The following is a 14,903-nucleotide window of genomic DNA, read 5'->3' as shown; positions in this document are numbered from 1 at the left end:
CTACAGAGAATCATATATTTCCCAAAAAAAGCCAAGATTTCCTTCCAATAACATTTAGAAGGCACACTGAAGTAGATCCAGCATGTAATATGTTAAGAAAGTGCAAACAACTTCATAGTTACCTCTTCACCCTTGATCTGTGATGGTTTCTTGACTACCTCTTTGACTAGATGTAATATAGTGTCAATTTTCAATGTGTTAAGTGCACATACTAAGTCCACAAGGATAAGCTGAGATGCACTGGCCACTGGAGGAATCTGACAAAACAAAACAAAAGACACCCCTCAGGTCCCTGTATAAGGAAAAACAAGTTGAAAAAACAGCTTTTTGTGTGTTTACTAAAATATCAATATTTATACAAAATGTAAATCAGACAAGTTAAATCAAGCATGCAACAATTTGTCATATACAGATCTCCCAACACCACTGATATACTCAAATGTAACAGAAATGAAAGAGATGTACTACTCAGAATGAATCCTAAGTTTCAGAGAACACTACATCTCTAATCTTTCTCTGGGAATGGAGCTGATTCAAGGTCTTTAAAATATAATAAGAAAATTGTAATCCTAAGATTACAATTCAGCACTGAGCAAACAAAAAAAAGAGGCTATTATTATCAAACTCAAACTGATACACTGTCCTTTTTATTTGATTACTTATTTAGGTTTAACTGTCCTCCTGATGTTTTATGAAATTCTGTATAAATAAAAGCATTTCAGATTTTTCAGTGGTTTGCTTGTAAAAAGCCCCCAAAGAATCTATAAACAAGACCAGAGTTTAGAACTGAAGATATAAGTGTAACAGTTTTCCATGTAAAGGCAAATAAAGGTGCCTTTCTTTTGTTTCACCTTGCTTTTACTTTGATTCCTATGAGGCTTCTTGCTATTCCACACTGCTGCAATTGCTGCCATCAACTGGATTCCAAGTTGTGCTGTCAGTGGATTCATGAAGTCCAGTATTTTAGTTCTCAATGTCTACAGAGGGGGAAAAAATAACTGTCAGTGCTAAACACTGTAAGGCAAAGACTATCTCACAGTCTGTATAACGTTACTCCCTTTCCCAAGATGTTCAGAAAATACACAACACCAAAATAATATCTTTATATACTTGGCAGTCAGACTAGTTTTGATAATTTGTTTATGAGTTAGTGTATCCTTCTTATAAATGGCATGCTTCTTATAAAAGGCATGCTTGTTAGAAAACAGATTGCAAAACAGAGTAAATAACTTCTCGCGTTATATTCTCTCTTCTCCTACTGATATTTTTCACTAGTATGATTCACTAATATCAGAAGAATAAAAAAGTCTAGGATTTTTATTCCTTAAAATCCATGTTCTATTGCCTGCGAAAGATGCAGATAATTCAGAGGCAACTGGCACCACAGCAGCTATTAAGAAAATGCAGAACATCAGAAAGATAAGGGTGCAAATGGGAAAAAAAAATAAAACAGGGGAAAGCCTACTTCTGTAGGTAAGTACTGTGCAAGTCTGCAGCCTGTGAGAGTTCTTCAAAGATTCTGTGAGTCTCAATGGCAAAACTCATCCTATGAACTCTATGTAAAACGCACTAGTGACAGGGGGGGATGGTAAGGATTATGAGATCCACAAGCAGAATAAAACAAGTCCTACTTTGGTAGCTTTAAAGTAGACTGAAGAAGAGCCTTTAGTTGTTCCAAAGAAGTCAGTTGGTCTTTTTTGAGAGTCTTCTCTCTTTATAACGTTCCAAAGAAGGGACATGGTATTAATAATGCGAGGCAATTCTTCCAAAATGGCATTCCTGGCATTTCTTAGGTTTGTAGGTTCAGTTAAACATGACTGGAAAAACAAAAATATGAGTATTAAAATACATTACATTATGCACCACAGAGCCTCTGCTCTTATACTGTAACTAGAGAATTATAGCCAACTTTTGTTATAAAAACTTTAAAAATAATTCAATCGCTGTATTTCTGAAATACATTGCTATCAGAGTCTACTGAATTTGCTGTTCACTATTTTGGCAATGACATAATTGATTTGTCTAGAAAACTATTAGTATAACATCCTCTTCTGACATGTTATAGGAATAAAAACTGTAGACAACACATCAGCATGTTATCAACTCAAAGTAAAATAGAAGAGTTTGTTAATGACAGAGCAACTGTAGAATAAGCTATACATGACTAATTGCATGACCAACATTATCTGCTTAAAATTAACCTTGTTTCAAATAAAAAAAAAACAAGTTCAGTCCCACTCCCTTACACTTTTATTTTGTTCACTTATTTTTATGTGCTCTGAGGCTTCTTTAGGGCTATTTCTTCATATCAAAGTGCCACTTTACTACTTATATTCACCTCTGAATGAAAAAGGGATGTATACTTGGATGAACTTGTGCTGAGCCATCAAGCAAGTGGTAGGCATTAAGCATTCACCTTTTTCGTTTGATTGGGGTGATCCAGAAGGCAGAAGTGACCAATGGTTGTCAGACCTTCCAGAAGGGTCAGTGGGTAATCAGGGGTAACATTTTCTCTTTTAGAAGTTGAGCTTTGGAGGGGAAGAGAGGGGAAAAAAAAACTGATAACAGATGGTATTACCTTGATTAAAAACTCCTGTATAAATCTGTTTCTATTCAATAGTTAAAAGAATACTGCAATGACCAGACAGGAATATCAAAATAAAGGATTCACAAATTATGCTTGGACAACTCTACTTCCTTGTCTATATTTTTCAGAATGTTATTCCCCACCTGACCATAAATCTTTAGTGCTCAATTATTTTTCTGCACTCCTTTAACTTACTGCCTGTTCTGAACAGTATCGCTGTATTTTTCTTCTCCAGAGTGTCTCTCCTGAATTAGTCCTTCAAAATCCTCACTCTTGTCAAAGCTGGGAACTTCTTTTTTACCTTGATGAGAGGCAGAGGGGGACAGGAAGTGTCACAGCTGCTGGTACTTCTTGCTGCTGGCCCCCTTTCTTCTCTGCCTCCAACTGCACTGAGCTCTGCTGCAACAATTCTGTCTCCACCTCACCTAGGCTCAAGGGACAGACAGCTGCACATGCAGCAGGGTTTGAGGATCAAACTCTGAGAGCCACAGCACTAAACTAGTAAGTTACTATGCACTGTTCTGTAGTAAGGGGAACTTTGCAGCATAACAAATGCCACACTGCAGCCTCTTACCTTGCTGATGTTTTGGCTGATGTCTTCACAGCTTCATTTTCATACTGCTTGACAAGCTCATCCAGGTTTTTACATATCTGCACAACAAATGGTGCCACAGTCCAGCCCAAAGACTTCCCAAAATAGGGCAGGGAAGATGTGACTAAGCCTACCCAAGTGGGATGCATCCCATAGCCATACTCTGGTTGCAAACCTCTAACCACAGCAGAGACAAATAATCCCTGTGAAGTTATTGGGTGTGGATACACATATTGCATTGCACCAATAGCCTGCTGGAAATTAAGAGCTTGCTGCCATTCCTTAGAGAGGTCAGGCTGACTCTCCTGCTCTTCATGAGTCTGTCCAAGATGGTGCTCCAACACAATCAATACCTGTAAGAGCTTCAGTAACTCAATCTGGAGGGGGTGTTCACTCCATATTTGATCATGTCCAAAATTGATCAGGCTCTCTTCAAAGATTTCTTCTGCAGGACCATTATTAACTCCATCTGCCATAAGCAGTTCATAGCGTTTCTGACTTGTGTACATAGATGCAGACAAAGAAAGAAGAACAAACTCCTGAATTTTGCATCTTCCTAGCAAATTGCGTATGAACTCAACGTTCTTATTCTCTGCAGCCTTTGCCATGGTAGCTAGCTGAGCCATCATTCTGATCAGAACTTCCACACTTTTTACCTGAACCTCTCTGTTGCCAAGCACATCTCTGTGTGTGACCTTCAAGTAGCACGGATAATATGAACGCAGAAAACTGAGGCAGAGGTAAGTGAGCAATTCTATTAGAAGAGAATGGGGACACATGGTTGGGGACTGAGTCTGAAGCTTGCCATAAAAACTCTGCCCCACAAGAGCTTCCTGATGGCGAGCTAAAAGATTGTAAATAAGGTTCAAATGTGCTGTGGAGCTGGTATCCATGCTTGTACTAGCCACAGCTTCAATAAATTCTTTAGGGTTTGTTTTGAGCACTGCCTCCAGAATAGAAAAAGCATACAACACCCTCTTAGAATCATAAGGCTGCAAATACAACAGCATGTGTTTGAAGAGAGCCTCAATCATCTCCTGTTTTTCCTTCTGCTGCTTAAGCAACTTAGAATGAGTAATTTCCTGGAGCTCTAAGTCCACCTCTTCGTCACTCGACAGCGACTCTGATGCTTGAGTCCTCTCAGAGTCAGCACGCACGAGGTTTAGCACTAGAGTGGATTTGGAGCTTTCAGGAAGGAACGTGTTGAGAGAACTCATGTGGTTTGTGGTCTCTCTGCCATCAGTTGCAGCACTGTCACTGGCCCCATTGCTCACTTCTTGCAGCTCCAGAGAAGGAGAAAAAGAAGATGTATTTTCACTGTCATGGCCTGTGCTGGTGTCTGCTGATTCTGTGTGCTCACTGTTATCTTGGTCACCATCTGCTTCATGTGATGCTACTGCAGTACATAAGCCATCGTATTCAGATTGTTCAGTTTTTAACTCCAGCTTCTCTGGATCTTTTTCCACTTCTGCCCAAATTGCTTCTCTATCCACAGTAGTGAACTGGCTCAACGGAAGGTTTTCCTCAGAATTGCTCTCAGAGATGCCAGACTCTTTCAAAGAGGTCTTTTTCTTGCAAAGCCAATAATGCATATCTTCTGGGAAAAAAAAAATTTTTTTCATTTTTCAAAAAGAGTGTATTATTATCCATTTCATACGATATGTTTTATATCAGATAAAAGAAAAAGTTAAAAGGCTACTCTGGTCTAGTCTACTGTTAACTGTAATGACTAGAGCTAAAACAGAATGGGTTAAGGCAAGAATTATCTTTGCTTTAAAGTGGTAGATCAGTCCTAATATATTGTAAGCATACCAATCAAAACATAATGCACATGCTGTTTCTCTTATGCTGTGATTGTCTAGATGCAAATTTTTTTATGCTTCCTGAGCATAAAAGATTTGTTGAGATCAGTAGGGAATAAGAAGGGTAGCAGCAGAGGAATTTCTTTAGATGTTATTTTTTAAATTAATGTCTGTTTTTAAGAACTAATGTTTTCCTTGACTATGTGCTGTGGATCAAGAAAGGAAGATATTAGCTCTATGTTTTATATATATATAGCTATATGTATACATACATATAGCTCTATGTATGTATTGTATATAGATTGTATATCTAATAAGAAGGCCTCTTTGGATGCTATAAATGTCTGCCATCTGACTATTTGCCAATCAAGAGAGAAAAACAATTACGCAAGACAACAGCGAGGTTAACAGTAATGAGACACACAAGTGACACAGAGTTTTCTGTATGCAAAACTACTGGACACTTCTCCACTGTCTTCCTGCTCTGCTCCAGGAAACAACCTTGGCTTCTTGGGCCAAACAGAGCGGAGTGTCTCATATCCACACGACTCCCAGCAACCCCAAATCTGAACAGGCCACCAGACTTCACAGGACTCTGTGCTTGGAGTGAACTCCGGCTCCATACTTGCCTCAGCTTTCCTCACAGATCTGTGTCACACTCTGTTCCACATTTGACACACAGATCATATGTGGTTCACAGCAGTTCTCATTACGGGTCTTAAAATGGGTGCCTTCCACCTATCAAATGTAATTTGTCAAGGAAAAGACATCCTGCCACATTCCTAAATTTAGTGGCTGGAGGTCATCTTTAAATCAAAACATTTCTCTTTGCTTCTATATCCTATCTCTGGGACGCTTCAAGACTTAGGCCACAAGGGCTCAGCTCTCCTCTTGAATAAAGATGGATCTTTTGATGAACTCATTGGAAATTTTACATCTTAGCAGAATTTTTTTTTTTTTTTTTTTCTGTGATGTGCCCTAGAAGCAAGAGTAAGATGTTCCTCATAACCTGTCTGATTATTTTAACATGATGCTGAATAAAGAAACCTGGTATGAGGCTGCATGGTGTGCTGGGCAAGACTGGGCAGAGAAAGTACTGCTTGTCCATCATGCCTACTGGTACAGTTCCTGGACTGACACAGTCACCAAACTGCTCCTGGATTTCAGTTAGTTGCAGACCTAGTTTTGCTCGCGAAAGGATCCTGTGAACAGTGAACACACATGCAGTGTGGATCAACTGGGAATGGCAATGAAAAGTGTGGGACAATATCCCTGAGCAAAGCAGGGACAAATTCCAACCAACACTATTGGTGCAGCCACCATAACAGAAACTATCATTAGGCCTTTAAGTAGCATGACTTACTCTTGAACCTTGTTTTAGGCATCACTAGAAGTACTTAGATGAGGAAGAACCTATGGAGCTGATACAAGACAACTCTGTCTCAAAGGGATGCCAATATACTTTAGACATGACCTTCAGCTGGTGTTCAGGAGTATGCTATTTTAGCACTTACAATTTCAGTCCAAGAACAGTTTTACCTGCTGAATTTTTCTGTTTGATGTAGTGGATGGACGTGCGCTGTGTCTTTGGGTGAAGCAGCAGCAGCAGGACTGGTTCAAGAATCCGTGCAACATCATTAAGTGAAAGAGCACGGATCAGCCAGCCCTGTGCTGCAGCACCAATTGCACCATCTGAACAGTTGAGACTGTCCAGAACCACAAACAGAGACCTGAGTGGAGAAATCAGAACAAAGAAGCACAATTGAAATACCTTAAAAAAAAAAAACAAAAAACAATGCAAACAACAAAATAGTGGCAGGGAACAGACATAGTGCATGTTCAAGTAAGCATCAGCTGATGGCTCAAGCTAACAATAACTTGATCATGCACATTTTCCAGTTCAGCTCAAGTCCACGTGTTTGTAGAAGTGAGGCCATACATACACTCACATTCTAGAAAAGCAGCATATTTTAAAGTTCTTTCACGGTTTTATTTAGAAAGACTTCCAATGCTTTGTCTTATTTTATACAAAGGTGATGATAAAATAAGCTTTTATTTTCTTTTCTATAAGTAGCTGGCTTTATATTCTTTGGAAAAAAATCTAATCCACTCCAAGATAAGAAATTGTTTTCTATGCAGAAACTTGTCTGCAAGCTACTCTTCAGAAATGATGACCTTTCTACTTTTACAAAAGCTTCTTCCACACAAGAAAGTGCATGGTGCACACAGAGTGATTTGCAAAGGTAATAGTGCAAGAAAGATTTTCCTTTTCCCATGTCAGAAAGAAGAACAAAGCATGATACAGTTAAATATATAAATTTAAGTTCAAGCCAATGGTAATAAATAATACCTATCAAAGGACCGATTGTGAGAAGTCACTCTGCTGCCTTGGATCTCTCTGGTCAGATGCCACATGACAGAGAATCTGAACAGTGCTTCCAGTCTTGTTCCCTTTGCAAAGAAAAGAGATACATATTTTTTTCAGCATTTATCTCCAAGTAAAGTTTTAGTGATTTTTAAACCTCTAGCAGAACAACAGTTACTGTGTTCTGTTGTGCTATGTGTGACTGTGTTCTGTGACTGTTAATTCTTCTCATGGAATTTCAGAACACTTTTCTCTTTTGCAGTAGATGACAACAAAATGCTACACAACCAAAATTTAACAGCTACAGTGTTTGTAGGAGGAAAAAAAAAGACATACCAATACAACAAAAATGTACACCAGGACTCCTGTGTATAAACATTTTAGTCTTGGTTTTGTGTTAGGGAGCTTTAGAAGTTAGATGACAAAAAGGACGACACTGGCATATTAGGGTAGTACTTATTACTGATAGTTTTGTTTGAGAGCTTTTAAAAGGTTTCCAGACTTTTAGGTTTCAAAATTGCAAGAGCAAAGATATGAAAATACTGAAAACTGAAGATGGTTGTTTTAAGTTTTATTGTGTGTGGCACTTCTCACAAATATACTGTAAGATATTAAAGAATTATTTTGTCATTTAACTAGTTAAGCAAAATATTTAAGAACTGAGTAACTTAAAATACAGCTTACTGATCATGAAAACTAAATACTATGGTGGATATAGGTTAAACATTATGTTGACATACACTTGCAAGTATAATAAAAGTCTTTGCTTGGAATATTAGTCTACAAAATCAACACAAAATACAACTATTTTAGAGTAACAGGTGGACCTGGGTCATTTTGTAAATACTGTCAAAAATTTCAAGTCTTTATTTACTACATGATTTGGACTACAACTAAGAATGCTTCAGCACTGACTGATTGAGCCTGTATCCAGGGATTAAGTTGAGGAATATTGACATGATAGTAGTAGTCCCTGAGAACTCTGAAGGTGTGGACAGAGTCCTTTGGACTCTTGGAAGGGAAAGGGACTACAGGAATGATGACGTGGGGTGGAGAACTAGAGGCAGTCTAGGCAACACTGGAGAACTCTGCAGTGATAAAGGGGCTTAAGTGAACACAGGACTTACTTTATCACGATCCAAAAGTGCATGGCAGATAATATCTTCACAGATATTTGCTGATGGTGCCAAGCAGTGCAGCCTGTAGAACAGTTCCACACAGGCAATATGATGCTCCCGTGTCTCTTTGTTTAGCTGATTCCAGAGAACACAGGCTACTCTCTACAGAAAATAACAAAAATTAATAATAATAGCCATTTCTTTCATGACTTAGAAGCTTTACATTGCATAAATGTCCTTGATTACCAAAAGGGATTTCCACCAAATCATCTTAGTTTAGCAAAGAGTAAGACTTCAGGTAATTCAGTCAGATCTAAAGGAATGCAACTTTCCTGCCCCAGTAGAATAGGTGATTCAAATGTACATGTATCAGAAATTAAAATAAAAAAGTATTTCTGCTTCTGTTTTCTAGGTCAAAACTTAACAGATTGGATACATGTCAGGCATAGCAATTGGTAACACAGTAATTAAGAAAAAGATATTGGAATTATCTCTTATACCAACACGACTACTAGTAAATTAACAGGAGAAAGAAAGCATCCTTGAAATACATATGTACTAAAAACAAGGAGGATGGAATGTTTTCATTATTATTCACCCACTAACATTTTCTGTTATCTGAAAACTTAAAGATTGGCATGCAGGTGCTCTAAAGTGTAACTTTGGAGCTAATGAAACTAAACCTTTTAAGTCAGCTATCAGCTATACCTAGCCCTTAAGAATCTGGGCACAAAACCAATTTAGAGAAATTTGAAAATAACCTGTTGCTTTTGGGAAACACACAAAGAAGAATGCAGTTGCTTTCAAATGCTTGTGGAAGCAAAAAATGGCAGTGTGTCCTTGTAACACAAACATGATGCCCTAAACATCCATGCAAATAACATTTGCTTTCACACTCGATCCTTAGAGGTTCAATGTAGCTGAAAGAGAAAAAAAGAGGGTAAAAGAGAAAAATTGACACCTGGTAGAAATCTGTTTTCTCCGAGATGATCTTTAGAATTCCAGGAGGAATGGGAGGAAGAGTGACCATCTGTAGCTTTCCAAAGAAGGGGTTGTGGCCAGACACTTTGTACCTCTTCATTCTGTCTTCTATCACAAGTGCCAGCGACTGGGAATGGTTGATCACCTCCAGCAGTGTGAAGATGGATACGTTCTGAACGTAGCAGTCATTCACACAACAGCAGATTGTCATTAAGGACTTCAGCCACAGGGGGAAGCTGCCATCACAACCTTCTCAAAGATAAGTGAGAAAAAAGTTTTTTTCATGATCTCAAGGTTATAGTCAGATTTCCAAGAATTCTTCAATAAAGGTCATAGGACCAAGAGACTAAAATGAGTGACCAAATCTAACTGTTGTGCTGTCATCAAGTCCCTTACTTCAAAAGGGACTTCCTTCAAAGCAAGTTATAATCTTTTCCTTATTTGTCACAACAGAAAGCTCTTGCAGGACCCCAGTAAACTAGTAGCTAGTGGAATTCTGCTTTCAAGTTTATGTTTTTTTGGAACAACCTTACAGCTGCTGTTTTCCAGCTACCACTGTTAAAAACAACACCAGAGGTCTGCTGATTCAAGGATGCTCCTTCAGGTAGCATTGAGGTGTACCATTTCAGAAACCATGAAGCATTAAATGAACTGATATGGCTAACATCAAGTAAAGTAATCTTTTTCTCTCCCGAGGGAATAATCATAGACAGTTTTTTATTAAGGCTTTACAGGAGACAGTATGTGTATGAGTTCACAACTCTGACTTAAAATTCAAATGTTTTAACTGCTTTACTACTTCTACAAAATGATTGATCTTCTTCCTCCACATCAGACAACTTCTGTATCACACTGAACCAAGACCTTAATTATCAGAGGTCCTTTTGGCCTTAACCCTTACTGTATTTTCCAGGATGTGCAGTTGAGAAGAATTTTGAAAATAAACTGCTATAATACTAGTACGAAATTCCAAAGAAACACAGTTATGAAAGCAAGCCGCCTAAGGATTTGCAAATATGCTGTAGTGAAATGAGGCAACCAGGTGCCACTAATTCCCAGGGAGTGGCATGAGCTTGTGTTAAGCCCACCTGTGCCTGATTAGGGCGGGCCCCCACTGCACATGAGCAGGATTAGGGGGCCAATAAGAGGTGAGACCTAAGTCACAGGCTCAGCTCAGTCCTGAGCAAGCCAGCAGAGAGATCAGTTGCTCTTGGAGCAATAGCACTGATCTGGGCTAGTCAACTCTGAGAGCCATAGGCTTAGAGCATTGCTCGTGAGTCTCTGCTGGAACACCTGGTTGGACCTTGAAGCGCTGTTCCCTAAGAGAGGTTTGTCTGGCTACAATGCAAAAGTGTCTAAGTCAAGCAGACAGCTCACCCATGTAAATAATGGGCATATCATCACTTTTCTGAGGAAGACAGAAGAAATTTGTAGTGAGGTGAGGAAGGGAATCCCAATTTTCAAGTTTCCCATCTCTCCATTCACTACTAAACTATCATACAAGTTTGTTGTTATATGTTAGCTCATTACCTTGGACTACTTTGAACTGTGTGAGTTAGAGAAAGAGTTGGTTTGCCTTCTTTTATGGTTTAAAGCTTCAGCGTCCCATCTATAACCATCTTCCTCTAAAACATCCTTTGTTTGTTTTTTGGGATTTTCTGGGGGTTGAGACACACAGGGGGAAAGGGATGGATTTCCTGAAAATCCTGAACTATGCTACAACACTCTACAGGCCAGAAGGTCTTTTCATCCCCTCACCTACAACTTTTGTAGTAAAAGCTTTCAAAAGAATGTGATTTTAAAAAGCTTGGTAAAAATTGCCCCTCAGCTGCAGGACACAAAACATGCTGATTTGGCTAAGTCTTTGATTAAGGTGCAACTTAAGTCTTGTCAAAATTACTACTGTTCCTGGTTACATATCTTGCAAATACCTAAGCTCATCCAGCTATTTGCCCAAGTTACCCAGTAAAAGAATCATTTCTTACCAGGAACCTGACACAGCGAGAGATACAACTCTTCCATCTCCTCCTCCGAAAGATAGACTGGGAATGTGGTACAATCCAACAAAAGGTGACAAGCTGCAGCAAAAGCTTCCCTGCAGTCACCTCTAAGGGGTCCCAAGATAAGCATCGCTTGTTCTAAGTCCCACTCTTCTTCCTCCTTTTCCTTCTTATTACCAGAGTTGTGGTCAGAAGGAAGAGGATTAGAACCCTTGTTCTTGAATGGTGACCCTCGAACTGAGAACAAGTCTGAAAGCATTTGTTTAAACTGAGGTACAGTGATTTGCTTTGCTTCCCATGGGCTCTTTTTCTTGCTAGTGCTTTCAGGTAATCTGTAGCCATTCTCTTTTTTCTCTCTTCCACTCAGATTAATTACTGAGATACTTTCGTTACTAGTTTCTTGAAACTGGACCCCAAAAATGTATTTACTGGAAAATTTGGCAACCAGCTCTTGCATGCAATACAAAGTCTTCTGAATGCTTCCCCCTTTCTTCCAGACATCATCTCTCTCAAGGATCACAGCTGGCACCCCCAAGTGCTGAGAGAGTTCTGGGGAGGAAGCACTTAGACCAATGCCACTGTCTTCTGACTTCAGAGGAGGGAATGGAGTCTCATCCTCCTCCTGCAGCACAGACTTAGTCTCCAAGGTTATATCTACATCTTCCTGTTTCACTGGGCTCTAAAAGAGGAATGTCAGCATGGTTAATGTGGCACAGTATAGAGAATTTTAAACTATACAGAATTGTGGCAAGCACTAGGGAACAGCGATGACAGAAAAAGAACACCCTTGTTTTTACAGTTCCAGGTACAGATTAATTTTACAAAACCATGAGACGTAGTTATTTGTAAGCAGTTCAACTCAACTGCATTTAACACCTAAATGTGTTAAATTAGGTGTTTATTGCATAATCCTCAGACCTTGACTCATCAAATACCAGCAGATGCATAGATACAGATACTTAGCAAACTGAAACATTTCCTTAAAATCAACTCACCACTAGAACAGTATTACATGTATTGGATTACTTCTAGTCCAGTGCTGTAATTGCTCTACTGCAAAACTATGGCAGGCTGTTCTTGTGTGTCTGTTTTATGCCATCTATTCTTCATTCCCTATCACGGTCTCTTGCACACAAATAATACCCCATTGTATTAAACTAAAATAATAATTGAAAGTGTTGAGACTTAACCAGCTGTAGAGCTGGGCTTGATTTGGCAGCTCAAATCTTTAGCAACTGCATGATGCTGAGTGCCTTCCAAAACCACTAAGATCCCATTCTTTGAAGGAAGTAGGATTATAGCCCCAGTTTCAGACAAGACTGTGTTCCTTCACTATCACAAATAATTCAAACAAATCAGAACTAAATACCCAGTAAGAACAAGAAGGCATCAGTTAGCTCTAGAAAGGCCAAAGAGGGTAAATTTCAAATATCTTTATTGCTGCAGTTATCATCTAGGTTTAGATTAGAAGAAGCATTTTAAAATAAATTATGTCAGTAACAATTTTAAACATCTATGAATAGCTAAAAACACTTACCCCACTCCCACTTCCTGTCTCAATGTCCAAATAGGAAGGAGGCATTTGCACTTTGCTAAGCACCTTAAAACAGGTCTTTAAGGCATGAGTGAGTTCTGGTAAACCTAATACTTCCATATTTTCCAAGAGAGACTGCACCATGTAACTGAGCATCTGGGGAAGATACTGGGTTTGCACTTCAGAGTAGAGTTCCTAAAACAAATAAGCATTGTTTAAAATAGGTATAATTTATTATTTAGCTGCCTAGTATAATAGATCAATGATTGATAAAGTCAGTTCACAAATGGTGTACACTGAATCATACCCTACAAATCTTATGACAGTCAGCCAGCTACTAAGAGACAAAAAAGTCCTGGGAAATTATATACCCAAAAAGCAAAAGGTAGATTTTTTCATTCTTTTGATAGAATAACCACATATTAAAATGCAAACAATGTTTATATTGATAGGCAACAGCATGGGAAGCCATGTATAAATCAGCACATAAAAGTATACTATACACACATATGTCAATCAGCCTATGTCAGTTTCATTTAGGTAACCACAATATGAATATTTTCATAAAACTTCAAAGCAGGTAAATTCAGGTTGCCTTACCAAAGGAATCACATCAAGAAGAAATACCAGTAGCGTGCAGAGCTCTGAAATTGTAGGAGGAGTGCTAATATTTTCAAGAGGATATCTCATCTGTGCAGATTTACTTCTGGATTGAGAGAAATGTTATTATGTAAGCTTTTTTTCCCATCAAAATTCTTGTTAAAATCAAAAAGCTTAATTAAAAGCAGAATGAAAATACTGAACAGCCAGACTTTCTGCAGCAAAGCAAAAGGGAACTTCTAAAACAGCAGGATAAAACATTCTGTCAAAAACACCTGAACCGTAGCTTGCATACGAGATACTAAAGTGTTTCTAATTTTCAGATTGAATCTCATTATGCAATTTTGCTACTTAAAGTATAATATTCTCTTATCTTTATCTTATCTTTATCTTTAGAGATAAAAAAATAGTTTTTCTTTAAGACACTTGTTCTTCCAAAACAGTCCTCCCCACCTCTCCTACAAAACATTTTCTTCCTTCAGCTACCCCTTTGAAAGTAATTTCTTTTGTTCTCAAGTTGCTAGTTTCTGTCTAATTACTTACCAGTTTGCATTCTTGAATTATATTAGGAAGCAACTTACATACCTGTCTAATTCTAACATGTTTGATGTACCTTCCAGAATTTAAAAGCTTCCGTAAACTTAATAATCTTACACAGATAGCTCTTAAATGGCAATTTTAAGAGAAACACTATTATTTGACAACATAAACACCTGAAATAATCTTCGAAACATTTGGTCATGTAAACCCAAAGAAAATCCGTGCTTAAGGATGTGATCAGCAAATTGACTGTTTTGACAATTTCTGAAGCATTTTTGTTCTCTTTGATTGCACTGTGTGAAAGGAAAAAAAAACAGGAAAAAAAAGAGAAGATGTCAGTGAAGATTCTAAGAGCATGCACATCACAGTATTAACTGATGCACTCTGAAGTCCCACCCAACACCCTCTTTGTCCAAACCCTAAAAGACCTTGAGTATTTTAAATCAAGGACTAAGTCACTCTGGAATAGTTAGTTTGAGCATCCTTCTTCCAGATGAAAGAAATCAAACTTTCAATTTTTAAAGTCAAAAGGCTTTATCACCTTTATCACCTTTATCACCTAGAATGATTCTTAGCCAATGTAACTGGATTTTATCAACTCCAATTATATGCAGTGTGCTAATTTTCTTCTTTGCTAATCAAAGAGAAATCAAATGTGTGGGAAGAAAGTGAGATCAGAAAAACCTTATCGTCTGTATAGCTCATTTTGCTAAAAACCAAACCTTCAAACTGATTAATTCATTAAGCTAGTTTAATATAAATTATACCATTTCAGTTCCTAGTT

At 38.2% G+C, this 14,903-nt stretch overlaps 1 protein-coding gene across 1 annotated transcript in view; it reads right to left on the bottom strand.

Annotated features, from left to right (window-relative positions):
- The window catches only part of DOP1B (DOP1 leucine zipper like protein B), a 47,224-nt gene that overhangs the window by 10,145 nt on the left and 22,176 nt on the right, over nucleotides 1–14,903 (bottom strand). The window contains exons 11-23 of the mRNA XM_030466417.1: nucleotides 14,293–14,412; nucleotides 13,580–13,685; nucleotides 12,983–13,174; nucleotides 11,431–12,124; nucleotides 9,426–9,694; nucleotides 8,474–8,626; nucleotides 7,332–7,432; nucleotides 6,521–6,711; nucleotides 3,162–4,776; nucleotides 2,417–2,528; nucleotides 1,632–1,817; nucleotides 852–977; nucleotides 123–257 (exon numbers count right to left, since the gene is read on the bottom strand). Of these exons, the coding sequence (XP_030322277.1) occupies nucleotides 123–257; nucleotides 852–977; nucleotides 1,632–1,817; nucleotides 2,417–2,528; nucleotides 3,162–4,776; nucleotides 6,521–6,711; nucleotides 7,332–7,432; nucleotides 8,474–8,626; nucleotides 9,426–9,694; nucleotides 11,431–12,124; nucleotides 12,983–13,174; nucleotides 13,580–13,685; nucleotides 14,293–14,412 (4,000 nt within the window). The remainder of the gene's footprint in view (nucleotides 1–122; nucleotides 258–851; nucleotides 978–1,631; nucleotides 1,818–2,416; nucleotides 2,529–3,161; nucleotides 4,777–6,520; nucleotides 6,712–7,331; nucleotides 7,433–8,473; nucleotides 8,627–9,425; nucleotides 9,695–11,430; nucleotides 12,125–12,982; nucleotides 13,175–13,579; nucleotides 13,686–14,292; nucleotides 14,413–14,903) is intronic.

The sequence above is a fragment of the Calypte anna genome, chromosome 1 (genome assembly GCF_003957555.1).
Source record: "Calypte anna isolate BGI_N300 chromosome 1, bCalAnn1_v1.p, whole genome shotgun sequence".
NCBI lineage: Eukaryota > Metazoa > Chordata > Aves > Apodiformes > Trochilidae > Calypte > Calypte anna.
The sequence above is the reverse complement of the archived record's forward strand: the minus strand, read 5'-3'. Positions and strand labels throughout refer to the sequence as shown.